At 44.9% G+C, this 17,047-nt stretch overlaps 1 protein-coding gene across 8 annotated transcripts in view; it reads right to left on the bottom strand.

The window, feature by feature from the left end:
• KIAA1217 overlaps positions 1-17,047 on the bottom strand; it is a gene marked incomplete at both ends in the record, with an annotated part of 334,999 nt that overhangs the window by 21,671 nt on the left and 296,281 nt on the right. For 7 of the 8 annotated variants that reach the window (XM_079700164.1, XM_079700165.1, XM_079700163.1 and 4 more), the window contains 5 exons: positions 909-1,092; positions 3,753-4,182; positions 6,779-6,926; positions 7,445-7,575; positions 11,278-11,453. In XM_079700164.1, coding sequence (XP_079556290.1) covers positions 909-1,092; positions 3,753-4,182; positions 6,779-6,926; positions 7,445-7,575; positions 11,278-11,453 — 1,069 coding nt within the window. The remainder of the gene's footprint in view (positions 1-908; positions 1,093-3,752; positions 4,183-6,778; positions 6,927-7,444; positions 7,576-11,277; positions 11,454-17,047) is intronic. The other variant, XM_079700167.1, reaches the window with a different exon arrangement.

Below are 17,047 nucleotides of genomic sequence, written 5' to 3' on the forward strand. Positions count from 1 at the left end.
AGGTGCTTGAGGACTTCCTACTGAAAGTTGTAACGAAGATTTGGCTAAGTCATCAGGGTGACAAGCCAGTGATTATTTGTAGTGGGCGGTTCCTGTCTTATGCAGAGGGTGCCAGGTTACAGGCCACCAACACCACTGGGACATGTGTCTTGTCCTAGGCCTGGCCTCAGGATGGCTGCCTCTGGGGACGGGCACAGGCTGATGGGCCCTGGAGGTGGGCTCTGGTCTCCCTCTCATGTGTAATGACAAAGGCTCCCTCTTTGACCAACTTGAGATACACTGGGCTGCAAGTAAAACAATGTCTTTGTCCGTAATTTTAAGATGAGAATAAGGCACACAGTTTGTAATTGGTTGAAGATTTAGCAGGTTGAGATTTTTAACAGCTTTTTTATATTATTATTGACACACTGATGCTTAATTTCCATAGTTTCAGTTGGTTAAATATACCATCTAATGGTTTTGATTTAAAAAATGTGATTTCTCCTTGTGATCTAATATCCCTCTGGGAGCTCATAAAAGCTGACGTTTTCTAAGAAAACCTCTCAATTTAAACGCAGGTCTCATATTCTCCCAGCTGGTGCTGTGAAGGGTCATAAATTCGTAGGAAAGGCAGAAACTGGGGAGCTACATTTTTCCTTAGTGAGCATTGTTCTAGATTCCTAACGCAGAACACAGTTTCCCTACTATGTTTATAACTAAAAAGTAGTAGTCAATAGAAAAACAACAACAAAAACTAGTAGGGAGGCTCTAGGGACACCTGGGGCTTGTTTTTCCAATTATTTTTTTCTTTTAATTTATAACGTTTTTAGGAAGTGAGAGATTGGTCCCACTGGCCAGCATGTGCCTATGTGGGTGGCACCACACTGACCCAAGGGTGAGCAGCCCACAAAGCTCTGGTAGCGCCTTACCTGAAGGTTCTAGCTTGTCCACTGGAGTGTCACCCTTTGGCTGTGGGCCCGAGGCTGGTGGCATCTCCAGGTTTGGAATTGACTTCATAATATTGGCCTGGGCTTCTTCTAGAAGCTTCTCAAATTCTTTTCCGTTATAGTGGTCCAGATTTTGCCTTTTCTCTTCCCATTTCCTTTCTGCTTTCTGAAGGACAACAGCAAGTAAAGAAAGTTTTGAGATTTCATGTCAGGGTGGGAGGAAGTATAACACAGTTAAAGTGTTGGTAAAGTGATGCTCTGGTTTCTGTGTCCAGGGACACTTCTGCACATCAGACAAACCTGACCCTTGTGCTGTCTGCTACATGTTTTAAACAGGCTGCCACTGAAGCCCAAGTGGTATTTATTCACAGAGAAGCAAGCTCAGAAACCCAATCATTCATTCATTCAATTATTACTGAGCACTTACTACATACTCTGCCAACACTCATGGCAGGGACACAGGGATATCAAAGGCATGTATCCCATAACTAAGGTTTTGTTTTTCTACACTTAGTTTTCATTGTAGAGGAGATGTTCAAAGAAACAGAAACAAACACCAAAACACTCACTAATCCTATGTCTTAGTTCCACTGCTGTCAAAGAATTGCTATATGATCTTCTGGGTCACATTCTCCTGTTTACAAAATGAGGGGCTATTGAGATGATCTCTAAGCTCCATCAGGTTCTACAGGAGGAAGAAATATATAAAATGCATTTTTAAATACCCATACAGTTTTTTTTTTTTTTTTTTTTTTTTTGTGGTACGTGGGCCTCTCACTTGTGGCCTCTCCCATTGCGGAGCACAGGCTCTGGACGCGCAGGCCCAGCGGCCATGGCTCACGGGCCCAGCCGCTCCACGGCATGTGGGATCTTCCCGGACCGGGGCACGAACCCACGTCCCCTGCATCGGCAGGCGGACCCTCAACCACTGCGCCACCAGGGAAGCCCCCCATACAGTTTTTTAAAGAGCATTTTCCTGGGATTTTGAGATGCCACATTAATCATTCCAGGAGGACAGAGTGGAAATGAGCACCAGGATTAGTGGAACCCCATAATGTCAGAATTGGAGAAGACCCAGGAGATCACAGAATCAATGTATTTCACACACGAGAACACTGGGGCCCAGTGAGATGAAGGATCTGCCCGAGATTCACTCTCTATGAGTAACAGCCACCACCGTCACCATCCTTATCCTCCTCTATTTTTCCTTCGTAGCATTTATTATCACCAGAGCCTGGGCTTGGTCCCTTCTGTTCACTGCCAACCCCAGAGCCTATGAAGGCCTGGCACATACTAGGACTCAGTAACATCTTTTGAGTGAATGAAGCTCCGTAGCAGGGCTGTCAGGAAGACTCAGGCCTCCTTATTGTGGATTAGAGCATTTCAGAGATGACTTGTAAGTGTGCCGTCAAAACTTACTTAAAATATACACATAACAATGGTAACTATGCCTAGTGGGTTCTCAATAGACATTTTTAAATAAAAGAATCATCCTACTGACATGCTTTAAATCTAGAGATGTTTGAGGTGGCAGATCCACTAATTTTCAGGAGGAAATGTGTTTTTGGTCCCCTCCCTGACTCTGACAGGCAGAATCATCATCAGCCAATCACATTCCACCCCACCGTATGCATTCTGTAAGCAGCTAACTTGGATTAGGGGGCACAGCCACTGACTCTGGAGCAGAGAGCAGCTACCTAGTGTTCAGAGGCCTGGCGGCCGTGACTGTGGCCTGAGTGGTTTTAAGAGGTCATCTCCTCCTGAAACCAGTTATCCACTGCTGACTTGCAAGAGAGGCAGGAATGCTTGGGACCAGGTGGCTAAGGACACAGTAATGAGTGGAGGAAACATTTTAGGGAAGAGGAAGGAGAGAGCCAGGGAAACGCAATGTGCTGCTTGAGCACCTACACCAGCTCTTGATGAAAAGAATATTTAAGAACACAGCAAGTTTTCTCTCTATATCGTGTGACCTTGAGACCTTCTTTCTCTTTCCTTCTGAGACTTCTGTAACAACTTCCTATCCTGCACCCTTAAGTCGAGACCCCCCTACCTTAATCTATTCTGCATATTGTTTCCAGATTAATTTTCTGAAGACGCCATTTTTTATCACTGGTCCAAGCTACAGCATTTCTCTGATACCCATGAAATGAACCTTGGCCCCATAGGAATGGTGAGTAAGCTGCCCCAAACCAGCTTCCAGCCTGTTTTGCCAGCCTTATCTCCTCTTTCTTGTTCCACTTCAACTGGTTTATCCAACGTCCAGCCTTTGCCCCAGGATCCCTCTATCCTAGAATGTTCTTACCACCCTCTGCTTACCCAGATTCTACTTCATTTTCAAGGTCACTGGCAAACCCTCCCCAGCTCACACTGGCTCGGGAGGGCTGACTGTCACCCTTCTTCCCACCAGCACGGTCACTGATGTCAGCAACGGTGGGAGTCTTTCCACCACAGAAACTGGCAGATACTACAAATCGGGCTTCTCCCATCAGAATGCCGGTTGTTAAACACTTAACAGCACACCACTGCCTCACCTTCCTACAGGTTGGGTGCCTGAGCCTTGTCTGAAATCTGATGGCTTCTCTCTCAATCTGGCCATTGAAACCCATTTACAGTTTTAAAAAACCGATATGTATATAAAATAGAAAGTTATATATATTTTTGATAAAAATATAAAATTACATTTTTGATAAAATATATATTCGATAAAAATATATCTTTGATACATATATGCATTATCTCCACAACCAGACTGTACACTCTTGGAAGGAAAGGACCACATCCTTTCCTCCTTTATGGAATTAACGAAAAATGGAAATAGGACTCTACCTCGATAGACACTGCCCTGTTCTTGGCACTCACACTGTGGATTTCGTCCACGAACAGGCTCTGCACGCAGGAACCATTCCCGGGCATCTGCGGGGACTGCAGAGCTGAGGTCACCTCCTGTGTGACAGCGGGAGGGCTGGCCGGGTGAGGCCCAGGCCCGCCTGGCAAGTGCTGGGCAGGGTTCAGCAGCGCGGAGGAGAGCTGGGACGGCTGGATGACCACAGGAGAGCTCTGGGCGTGGTGAACCGTCAAAGGCACCACTTCCGACTTCACGTCGCCGGGGACGCCCGCACCGGGGAGGGGCTGGCCCGAGGCGCGGGGAGCCTCCTCCTGGGCCCTCAGGACTTTTGCGGCCGTGGCCTTTTCCATCACGACATACTGTGCGGCCTGGGCTGCATCTGTGCCTTTCAAGAGCCCATCAGTGACATGCCTGGGAGAAACCATGCACAGCAGCATGAACTGGTGAACTAGGTAACGTGCATTTTAGTTGTATGGTATGCTTGAGTGCTGTGTCATCCCAAAGCCAGGCAAGGTGGTGTTGCAAAATTAAGATTCTAAAACCGGAAGTAGCAGCTTAGAGTCGAGGGTTCCCATAGCAACCTAACTGCCTCCTAGTTACCTCCGGCAGCTGCTTTCCTACTTTTTCCCTCAGGACATGGTCTGTCTTTCCCTTTCCACGTGCACTGTTGTGTCCAGACTGATGCAGTCCTGTCACTGTTTGTGGGGTGGTGACGTCAAGTGGACACATGATTCTAACAGTAACTCCTGCACCCGATCCAGGCCCGGGCAGCTCTCACCGATGCTCAGTTCTAACCCAAAGCTTCCTAAGCCCTCCATTCTGTCCTTTCACTGCTATACATCTTGGGAGGGTGGTTTATATGCCAGTTCCTTTTGCTTTGCTCTTCCTACAGCTCAGCCTGGTGCCATCTGCCTGCCCCACCTGGACTTGACCAGCGTTTCTGCAACATCAAGAGTGACTTCGAATCTAACCGCCGGGTTAGTCCTCCTCTGCTTTGTGGGGTGGGGTCATTTGATGCTGTCTGTCCACCTCCACCCACGGTCCAGTGGAAAAGACATGACCTTCGGGGTCAGACAGGCTTGTGTTTGAGTATCAGTTCTACCACGTTCTAGCTCTGTAATGCCGGGAACTTCACCTTTGTGAAGCCTCAGGTACTTTTCTGGAGATTATAATAATGATGGGGACGATGCTGGTGACAGTGCTGTTCAATGCCTTCCTCAGGGCTGGGTGCTATGATCAATGTAGTTACATGGAAGACTTTGTCACACATGGTAAATTAGTCCCTCACTCCCTTCTTAGCAAAATGCTCTTTTTTTTTAAATTTGAAAGAAGACCTTGCTTTCTACGACTCTCCTCTTGTATTCACTTGTTTCTTTTGCTCTTTACCTACGCCGTCCCTTCAATCCCAAATCCCTAAGCATCTCTTTCCTTCTCATTCTATCCCTTCAATCCCAAATCCCTAAGCGTCTCTTTCCTCCTTTCCTTCTCATTCTATCCCTTCAATCCCTAAGCGTCTCTTTCCTCCTCATTCTATCATAGTCATTGCTTCCGTTTTCAGTAATCATCTTCATGAAGGCCACTTCCAACTCCACATCTCTCCTCCCTCCGAGTTAGGCAGGGACTCCCCTAACTCTGCCTCTTGAACTTCGGTCCACATTCTAAGTGCCTCATGGGCAGCTCTGTTTTGCTATCCTTCCAGCACCTCAAATTCAACACATACCAAATCCCTTCAGCATCTTCCCAAGCCGCTAAGTTGCTCTGAACTGTGACTGTCACCTGCTCTGTCTTCTCTATCAGGCACCAGGACGTGTGCCTGTCCTCGGGGGTCGTGCATATTCCTACCTTCCTTCTTGTGTCTTCCACAGTGCTGAGTACAGCATGTTACACAGGAAAGATACCAAGGAAAGATTAATAGTATAAAGGCCTGTGATGAGCAGCTTGATGGCAGCTAATAGTTCTTCTATTTTTATTGTTAAAGTTACTTAACTGGCTTTATCTATCATTCCCACCACTGAGCATTTATGGGACAAAAAGTCCTATAACATTCAAGACACACAATCCCATCTTTTTTTTAGATGGAGATAAGACAAATACTTAGCTGCATCTGTGCTGGCTCTAAAATTTTTTTAAAATTGTTTTTCAGGGAACAGGAGGGAGGGTGGGCAATGTTACCAGCCAGCCTGCTCCCTCTTTAAACACTTAATAAGGATGGTTTGTTTTAGGCTTTGTGGGTGGGTTACCACATTTAGGTAAGAGCTTAATTAAGAATTCTTTGACATATTTTTATCCTACTGGAAGAAAAAGTTCACTCTGGTAATTTAAAATGAGTGAACCTATGAGAAAATGCAATTCAGGTACAATTTCTTCCTGTACCCAGGCAGACGAGGTCTCTGCAGGAAGAGGCCATTGTTGTTTTAATTCAGATTATTTTTGGCATCCTGGAACTTACACAGGTGATTATAGCGTGCTCTGTAGTGTTAGCATCTCAAAAGAGGTTCTTTTTGAGGTCACTGTTACTAGAAAAATCTCACTTGCTCCCTTATAGTTAATAATTCATCTAAAAGTCAACTGCACATTTAACATATTTCTCCTACAAACCTGATCACAAGATTATAGTGATTAAAGATTTAGTGATTAAAATTCTCCCAAGAATTTATATGTTACTTCTGCTTGTGACCTGCTCTCAAATCTGGTCCAAGATCTAAAGGGTAACATCTCTGTAATATCCAAGTTCTACTTAAGAAAGATAAAAGGAAAATTCAGGACTGCCACTACTGGGAAGTGGTTCATGGGTGGTAGTCGTGTCTTTCCCACGTGGGAAAGGAAGTTTGATAAGGGCAGGGGTCCTGTTCAGCTTATTATTATATTCTTGACACCTAACATCACCAGGGCTGGAGCAGACGGCTGACTGCTTGGCTGTGAGATCAGAACCAACAAGAAGTCTGGCGTCAAACTATCAGTTCTCACCCCAGCCCCGCCCCCCGCCCGCCCCGGAAGCCGCGGTCACCTGCGCAGCATGGTCAGGGCGTCGGTCATGCCGCGCACTCTCTGCAGGAGACTGTCCAGCCTGTGCGGCTCCTCCTTCAGAAAACGCACGGCCTCCACTTCTATGCGCAGGATGGCTCGCATCTTGTTTTGTAAGGTTGGAAATTCTCCTGTGGGCCAAGAGCAGCCAGTGAGCTGTAGGAAAAAGCCAGAGCAGCAAGCCCCGACTCTGGACAGGGTTGAGAAGCGTGGGGTTCACCCACCACAGGGCAGCTCACGTGCCCTGAGGCCAAGCTGGGCTCAGCGTGACCTGGGCCAAGGCAGAGCCCCAGGCCTCATTTCCTGCCTGTATGTCTGGGATAAGCTCACGTGGCCCTTGGGTTGTGTTTAATGAATCTGGTACAGGTGCCTGGTGCACTGTAAGAGCCCAGAGAAGAGATGATTCTTAAGAGTCATTCAGTCCTAAATATTACAGCCACCACTAAAATATCAGCTCCCAGAAGACAGGGATGCTCGCGTGTTTGTTCAGTGATGTATCCCAAGTGCCCAGAACAGTGCCTGGCACACGGAGGTGTTGGATGAGTACCTGCCCATGTGCATGAGTGAATCCTTCACTGTCTGATGGATTTTCAAACACCCCAGGAAAGAGGTTTCAGACTCCCCCCTCCCCCGCAAGGAGGACACTCACCTTTCAGGGAAGCTACTGCCTCTCCCACCTGGTGCAGGAGGAAAGCCCCGTCTTCCACGTCTTTTAGAGTAACCACGCGGCTGGCCAAGGCAGAGTCCTTCTTTAAATCTTCAACGAAGTCTTCCAGGTGACTGGGGGGAGTGCAAACCACAGATGGAGTGAACACTGCGGCCTTCCATAAGGACAGTGCCGGAGCAGAGGGACCCCTGAGCCTCACAGCCTGGCCGCCCCTCCTGCACTGCATCCTGGCCGCTGCCTCCATGCCCACGGAGGCGACGGAAGCAGCTGGTACAGGAGTAGCTTGGTTTGGCTTAAGATATTCTGCTGAGGTACGAGGCAGGTGCGAGGCCGTTTTCCCGGGGCGGCCCAGGTTGGCCGTCTAGCTGACCAAGGACCCACTCTTCGTTTTCAGTGTTGCTGATGCCAACTAAGGGAGGGTGTGTGCACTCTGTGATGTGACAGAGGAGAAAGAGGGACAGAGGGGGCAAAAGGAGGAGCCCGGACTGCTTTAGGTCCGGCTTCTCAACCTTGGCACTTGGCCTTTGGGGTCAGGTAATCCTTTTCTGTGTGTGTGGGGCCTGTCCTGTGCACTGTAGGATGTTTAGCAGTGCCCCTGGCCTCGACACACTAGATGCCAGGGGCAGCAACCATATGCCGACAAATTGGACAACCTAGGAGAGGTGGACAAATTCTTACAAAGGTACAACCTTCCAAGACTGAACCAGGAAGAAACAGAAAATATGAACAGACCAGTCACAAGCACTGAAATTGAATCTGTGATTAAAAAACTTCCAACAAACAAAAGTCCAGGACCAGATGGCTTCACAGGCGAATTCTATCAAACATTTAGAGAAGAGTTAACACCTATCCTGAAACTATTCCAAAAAATTGCAGAGGAAGGAACACTCCCAGACTCATTCTATGAGGCCACCAGTACCCTGCTACCAAAACCAGGCAAAGATACCACAAAAAAGAAAATTACAGCACTGATGAACATAGACATAAAAATCCTCAGCAAAATACTAGCAAACCGAATCCAACAGTACATTAAAAGGATCATACACCATGATCAAGTGCAATGTATCCCAGGGATGCAAGGATTCTTCAATATCCACACATCAATCAGTGTGATACACCACATTAACAAATTGCAGAATAAAAACATATGATCATCTCAATACATGCAGAAAAAGCTTTTGACAAAATTCAACACCCATTGATGATAGATGCCAGTAGCAACCTCCCCTACTTGTGTCTGCAGGCACTGTTAAATGTCTTTAGGGGAGAGGAACGAAATTGCCCCTGACCGAGAACCTCTGGTTTATACCAATTGTCCTGTCAATAAGGATTGAGTGTCCTCTCCAGGCTACAAAGAGAAGAAATTATCACAGATCTGATTTCTGGGGTGTGTGTGCACACACTTACACACACCTCTTAGGGTACTGCCAGTTCCAACAGAACTAAATTAAGGTCTCCTACTTCAGACAAACACCAATAATAACATCCTGTTGCCTCGGCCCATTAATAACCCCACCCTAGATGGGGTGCATCCTTGCAGTTTGCCTGTAACTCCAACAATAGAAAAACCCCTCTTAAAGAAACAGGAAAAGAGCTTTGATTTGAAGAACCACTAGGTGGCAGTAAGCGAACATCTAGTCCACTACCAGAGCCTTGAGTGTCCTGGGGTAGGCAGCAGGTTGAGAAAAGTACCAACTTCCAGTTATAAGATAAATAAGTACTCGGGGGTGTAATGTACAACACGATAAATGTAATTAGCACTGCTGTAGGTTATATATGAAAGCTGTTAAGAGGAAATCCTGAGTTCTTATCAGAAGGAAAAAAAAATTTTTTTCTGTTTCTTTAATTTTATATGTTTATGAGATGATGGATGGTCACTAAACTAACTGTGGCCATAGTTTCAAGATGTGTGTAAGTCAAATCATTACGCTGTACTTAAACTCTTACAGTGATGTATGACAATTACATCTCAAGCTGGAAGGAAAAATAATTTGGCAATTCCATAAAAATATTAAAAGGCTATGTTTTTTTTTTTTTTTTTTGCGGTACACGGGCCTCTCACTGCCATGGCCTCTCCCGTTGAGGAGCACAGGCTCCGGACGCACAGGCTCAGCGGCCATGGCTCACGGGCCCAGCCGCTCCGGGGCATGTGGGATCCTCCCGGACCGGGGCACAAACCCGTGTCCCCTCCATCAGCAGGTGGACTCTCAACCACTGTGCCACCAGGGAAGCCCTAGGCTATGTTTTTTTAAAAGAACTTTTCAAGAAGAACCTTGAGATGTAGTTGTAGACAATCGGGCTGTCACAGAAATGTTTCAGACAAGTAATAGCCTTTTTACCTCATGGTGGGTGATTAACTGTCTGTCTATAAAGGCATGAACTAAATAAAAATTTAGAACTAAATAAAAATTTAGAGGTTACTCTTGAGATGATGCACAGTCGTCAAATTTTCTTCTTCAGGAAAATAATAACTCAAACTGATTCCTTCCTCTAGACTGAGAGGGGTATTCTAATTTTAATCAGGCACATTGGGTTGGCATCTGAGGTGACATAAGCTACAGCTCAAATATCAAATAGCTGATAGAGCACAGTACTCTCCATCATGTTGGAGGCTTCTGGTGATTCTGGTCATGAAAAGAATTTGGAAGCTGCTCCCTTACAGTCCCATTTTGGGAGGTTTAAGCTTTCCAAGAAACAACAGAATTACCTATATACAATGGAATACTACTCAGCCATAAAAAAGAATGAAATTTTGCCATTTGCAGCAACATGGATGGACTTGGAGGGCATTATGCTAAGTGAAACAAGTCAGAGAAAGACAAGTACTGTATGGTATCACTTATATGTGGAATCTAAAAAATACAACGAACTAGTGCATATAACAGAAAAGAAACAGACTCACAGATACAGAGAACAAACTAGTGGTTACCAGTGAGGTGGGGAGGGGGGGAATGTGAGGGTTGGGGAGTGGGAGGTACAAACTAGTGGGTGAAAGACAGGGTACCAGGATGTATTGCACAACATGGGGAATAAAGCCAATATTTTGTAATAACTATAAATGGAGTATAACCTTTAAAAATTGTATAAAACATTTAAAAAATAATTTTTAAAAAAAGCCTTTATGAAACTCAAAAAAAACCAACACTAGAAGAACCCACGCAAATGATTATTCAGTATACTAAAAGGTGAAATTGTTCTATGATAAATCTTCATCGCATAACAAAACATACATTAACATAAAAGATGGGCCTGCCCCAGTGACTGGGGCGTAATAAAACTCTGCTCATTTCAATAGTGGGACTTGATAGATGCTTTCAATAAGAACCTCACAGAAGATGGGTAACATACAAGGAAGCATCTTTCATTCTGGATCAGACATACTTTACACATTTAAATTCTTCTTTTGTGATTTTAACTACCGTTGAATAATAGGAGGATAATTTTGGCGCTGTGTTATTTTGGCTATTAGTTTTAATTTATTGAGATTAAATGCAGACTTCCCATTTATCATTGGATTGTGCCACTGGCTCCTTTTAATTTTAGGCATTGCCAAGCCCTATAGAACAGTGTGATGCTCCGGCTTCAAAGAGACTAGCTCAGACTCCCAAGGATTGTTGAATTTCCTGGGCCTGGATGGAGGGGCACTAGCTAAGTGTCCATGGATACCCAGAACCAGCAGAACTCTAACTGTACACAGTAGATGCTCAATAAAGAAAGAGGCTGAGAACACCGTCTAGGAAGGGCCTCCTCCTCGGCAAAGACAGGCTTGCCTTCCAGGTTGAACAGCTAAGCGCGCAACAAGGGACCACACTCACCACAACTTCCGGACGACCTTTTCCTCTTCGTGCAGGTATTTCTGCCTCTCCTGTTCCACCAGGACCCGCTGTCGCTGCACAGGGTCCTCCAGTCTCTTCAACGTTTCAATCACTTTGCTGCTGATTTCCTGCTCAGCCTTCCTCATCATTGCCCTCAGCAGCTCCTGGTTCTGTAGCTGTTGGGCAAAAGAAACCACCCTCCGTTGGCTCTGAGGGCTGACAGGGGTGCCGGAGCTGCCTGACAGGCTCCAGGCGTGGGTTTGGATAAACAGCCCCACAGCTGAATCTCTCTTTATTTCAGTGAGAGAGGGAAGGGAGCACAGACCGTATATAATATTGCGGCTTCAGCCAACGTCCGAGTTTTAGAAGCCAACTGACAACCAGACTTCCAAGTCCCTGTCTGCAAAAAAAAAAATAGGGTCCTTTCTATATGCTGGTAGTGCATCCTGGCAATGGGTGTAAAGTCTCACTGACATGTTTTCCTAGGGAGAGCCAAGAGTACCAGCTCTGGAGCCAAGCTGACTTTGGATCATACCCTAAACCTTCTCCCGGATGCACTGTGAGACTTTGGGCACATTCCTTATCTCTAAGGATGGGGATTCACTTCCTTTGCCAGGGCTATTCTGAAAATTAAATGAGATACTGTTTGGTACAGAAAGATACACAACGAAAGTTGATTGGAGTGTGGACTATTTCAGCGTATCAGTTAGAAGAGAATCTGTGTCCCTCTTGTTAATGGGTCCATGGACCAAATGCCCTGTAATCACAGACCATCAAAACACAGTACTTGAGGATGTGGCAGAGGGAAGGACTGGGAGTGTGGGATTAGTAGATGCAAACTATTCAATATTATACACAGGATGGATAAACAACAAGGTCCTACTGTATAGCACAGGGAACTATATTCAATATCCTGTGGTAAACCATAATGGAAAAGAATATATTAAAAAAAGAATGTGTGTGTGTGTGGGTTACTGAGTCGCTTCGCTGTACAGCAGAGATGGGCACAACACTGTAAATCAACTATACTTCAATAAAAAAATAAAATAAAAAACTCCCAAAACACAGAACTTGATGTTGACGGTGGCAATGATAATTTCCAGACGAGCCCAAGGCTCTTGGCAATTAACTAATTTCCCTGGATTATACGTAGCTTGCTTGCAAACATAAGCCCACAATTTCCATATAATTTTCCGTGTAGTTTCCAGAGCACTCTTGTTTCTCACCCCAGACTACAGGATGTGTGAGTTTGAATCCAGGCTTCACAACAATCTAGCCAAACACTTGAGTCCTGTTTCCAACAAGGCGTCAAGTGCTTTCCCGGGGCAGGACAATTTTCTGACAGCACATACATCAAGTGAGTTCATTCAATCAGCCTCAAAACCAGTAATTATATTATACCTATTATATTATCTAAAGTTCCCCTGAAATTTCAATTAGCCGTTATTGTTTTCTTCGTTTTCTGGTATCGTGCACTGTGTATCACCTCATAGGAATAATGATGCCTCTGTCAACTGTCCATCATCTGTGCAAACAGAGCAGAAATACCATCTGACCATGTTACTTACCACCCGCTTGAAACCTCATCATGGCTTCCATTTTCTCTGAATAAAAATAAAACGTTTCAACGTGAACCACTCAAGCAAAACCACCATCATGTTCGAACATCAACATGGCACCACAATCAACTGGCCATCCAGAGAGAGACTGCCTGGGTTCATTTCCGAGTTTTCCCACTTAGTAGAGATTAGTGCTATTATGTTACAGTAAGTCCCCTACACACAAATCTTCAAGTTGTGAACTTTCAAAGATGCGGACGTGCCCCTGTATGCCAACTGTTGTACTGGACTACTGTACTTTTCAAGGTACTGTACAGTAAGATTAAAAATGTTTTCTTTATTTTTTGTGTTTTTTATGTATTATTTGTGTGAAATGTATTATAAACCTATTACAGTACAGTATTATATAGCCAATTGTGTTAGTTGGGTACCTAGGCTAACTTTCTTGGACTTACAAACAAATTGGACTTATGAACGCACTCTTGGAACGAAATGTGTTCGTATGTAGGGGACTTACTGTATTAATCTCCCTGTGTCTCTCCAAAACAAAAAAAGGGATAGTAATAGTTCATATCTCACAGACTGGTAATGGAGCTTCGAGAGGCAATAAAGTGCTTGCAGTCATGCCTGGCACAAACCGAGCTCTCGGTGCAGATGACCTGTTGTTATCAGGGGGCATCACCCTGGGGGCGGGACCTGCTGGTCTGTCTGGGAGGGAACCAAATAAAAATGTGCTGCCCTTGGGTTACCTCCTCTGTATGAGTCATGATCGTGGTCTCACACTGTTCTTGCTAATAATATCTTTTTATTAAGGTCTTAAAAACAGTCAATCTACTGCTGAAAGGCAACACGTTTGGAGACGATGCACAGATGGTGACGTCCCCCCACGCTCTCTGCAGCTACAGCTCTGCCCACAAGGTGTGGGGCAGGCTGGCACTTTCCCACATCGCCAGCCTCCTTGCACTGTGTGCAGCTGGCGCTCTCTCTGCTCTAGCCACAGGGCCATCCTTTCATTTCTTCTGATTGCCCACCCTCCTTTCTGCCACAGGGACTTTGCATGTGCTACTCCCTCTACCTGGTTAATTTCTCTCCACAGAGTCTCCAGGACACAAGTGCTGGCACATGGCAGGCATTCAATAAATATTTGTTGAATGCGTGAACTGAGTTAAGCAATAATGTTGGTAATAACAGACAATGTGTATCCAAAATTCTTTCCCGGATGGTAGAAATGTGGGGTGACCCATGGGCTCAGCTATGCCTTGAGCTCAGTTGCTGATGTCCTGACTTGCTCTGACTGCAGTTGTTAAATACACACAGTAACATCAGCTGTTATCAAAATGGTACGCTCAAGTTCAATGCCATGTGTCAGATCCCACAGACCTATTTCCTTTGGGGGTTGAGGGTGAATGGTAATGGATACGTAAGGCACAAATAAGACAATTAAATGTGTCCAAAAATGAATGACGCCGAGTTCCGTCCCTGAAAGCTTCTGACTGGTCTGAGATGCAGCCTTGGCACCGAGAATTTTTTAAACCTCTTAGATGATTCTGATGTGCCACCAAGGGTGAGCACTGTGGTCTAAGGGCTCAGGAATGGACAGATGACGTCACTGTGCCATGTGCTGTGTGGCACGGCCCTCTGCACCGAACCCTCCTGCCCAAGCCTCACAGACAAGCTCCAATGAAGTTATGGTCCAATCAGCAGTGGATATTGACAGTGGCTGTGAAGCCAGAAATTATTGCTAGAATATTTCAAATTCTTAAAATTGAAATTTGAAAGATGGGAGAAGTGAGGCCCTGAGAACTTAGGAGACTTGTTAAGAGTCACTCAGCAGTTGCAGGGGGGCAGAATCAGCCTGAGAACTGGGTCTTTCAAATTCAACCCAGTAATTTTCCAATCGCCATCTGCTAGACGCAGTAGTACTACATAGCAATGTCTGCTTTATTCCCAGCCACAAGCAGTTTCTGGCACACAGCAGGTACCCAACACATATTTGAGGTATGAATGACAATACAATTGACCCTTGAACAACGCAGGGGTGGGGTGCCTACCCTCCACGCAATCAACAGTCCGGGTATAACTTTATAGCCCACCCTCCATAGTCACGCTTCTGCATCCGCAGGTTCAATCAACTGTGGATCATATGTATAACGTTTCTGAGATGCCTACAGCCATATCAGAAGAACACAACTGCATGTAATATTCAAATTATTCAACTGGTAACAGGGTCAGATCACACTTAAATTATTCCACTCAAAGCGGAGGCAAGGAGAGGCTTGCCTCGAGTTCCAGGCTGTATGATCTTCCTTCCCAGAAAGAGGGGCTTCCTGGAGCCAGCTAGAGAGAGACTAAACAGGGAATTCCCGTAGCACACTGGCTGGCACATGGGCAACAATGAGTTAATCATGAAGGAATAAAGACGTACACAGGTGCTCTTTCCACTGTCCCCTGCCCTCCCTGCCTGGAGTCCTTACCACTGTCTCTAGGACTTCCAGCATGTGTAAAAAGCAGTGCTGAAGGCAGGAAGTGTGCCTACATCTCTCACTAAATGCTTCGAATAAACTAGTCACCAGCACTTTAAAACATGACATTTAGTTTTGCTTAGCAGGGATTCTAAATTCCAATTAACTTTAAAAAAATCTATTTAAGGTACAGTTTACAAACTAGAAAATATACCCATTTTAAGTGCACAGGTCAATGAGTTTTGACAAATGTATACACTGATGGAAGCATCACTAAAAAGGGAGACAACATTTGTTCTCACCCTAGAAAATTCCTTCATGACACTGCACGCAATCTCCTAACCCCCAGCTCAAGGAAACCACCGATATGCATTTTGTCCCTCTAGATTAGTTTTTCCTGTTCTAGAATGTCATACAAATGGAATTGTACACTATGAAGTTTTTTGTGTCTGGCTTCTTTCCTTCAGGATATTGTTTTTGAGATCCAGCCATGCTGTTGAGAGTTTTAGTAGTTCATTATTTTTCATGCTGAGTGGCATTCTATTGTATGGATTTAGTACGTTGCATGTACTAACATTTTAATGTTTTTACATATTGACTTGATTCTGGTGATCTTGTTTATATTCACTTATTTCTGGAAGCATCTTTTTCTAAAATTTATTTTTGGCTGCGTTGGGTCTTCGTTGCTGCACGTGGGCTTTCTCTAGTTGCGGCGAGCAGGGTCTACTCTTCATTGCTGTGCAGTGTGGGCTTCTCATTGTGGTGGCTTCTCATTGTGGAGCACGGGCTCTAGGCACGTGTGCTTCAGTAGTTGTGGCACATGGGCTCAGTAGTTGTGGCTCGTAGGCTCTAGAGCACAGGCTCAGTAATTGTGGCACACGGGCTTAGTTGCTCCGCGGCATGTGGGATCTTCCCGGACCAGGGCTCGAACCCGTGTCCCCTGCATTGGCAGGCGGATACTTAACCACTGCACCACCAGGGAAGCCCCTGGAAGCATCTTTTTTGATTTGATATTACACAATCATGATTGTGATTTGCGAGTAATGCCAATTATAGTTTTAACTTTCCCATCCACGTGCCTTTTTTTCCCTTTTCCAGCCCTACTGCACTTGCTAGGATATTCAGTACAGAGTTAAACAGAAGTGAGAGGAGGCTTCTTTGGCATTGGTCCCGATTTTATGGAGAATGTGATAGTGTTTCACCACTAACTATAACGTTTTCTGTAGGATTTTCAGACATCCTTTATCAGGTTAAGAAAGTTTCCTTCTACTCCAAGAGCGCTGAGTGCTTTTATCATCGGTATTGAATTTTGTCACATGTTTTTTCCTGCACTTACTGAAATGATATGATTGTCTTCTTTATTCTGCTAAAAGGTCAAATACATTGACTCATTTTTTTCATATTAAAACAATCTTGGACTCCTGGGATAAAATCCAGGATAATGTATTATCCTTTTTATATATTGCTGGATTCAATTGCTCATATTTTGTTAAGGATTTGTTACATATATTTTCATGAGGCATATTGGTCTGTGGTTTTCTTTTCTTATAATATCTTTGACTGGTTTTGCTCTTAGTGTAACTCTGCCTTCGTAAAATGAGTTGGGAAGTGTCCTCTCTTTTCTGAAGGAGTTTTTTACTTTCAGTGCTTTAAAGATGTGATTCCATTGTTTTTTGACTTAACTTTTGTCTCTGAGAAGTCAGTGTTCTTATTTATGTTTCCCTGTATGTAATGTGTCCTCCAACTCCC

Source organism: Hyperoodon ampullatus, assembly GCF_949752795.1.
Source record: "Hyperoodon ampullatus genome assembly, chromosome: 3".
Lineage (NCBI taxonomy): Eukaryota > Metazoa > Chordata > Mammalia > Artiodactyla > Ziphiidae > Hyperoodon > Hyperoodon ampullatus.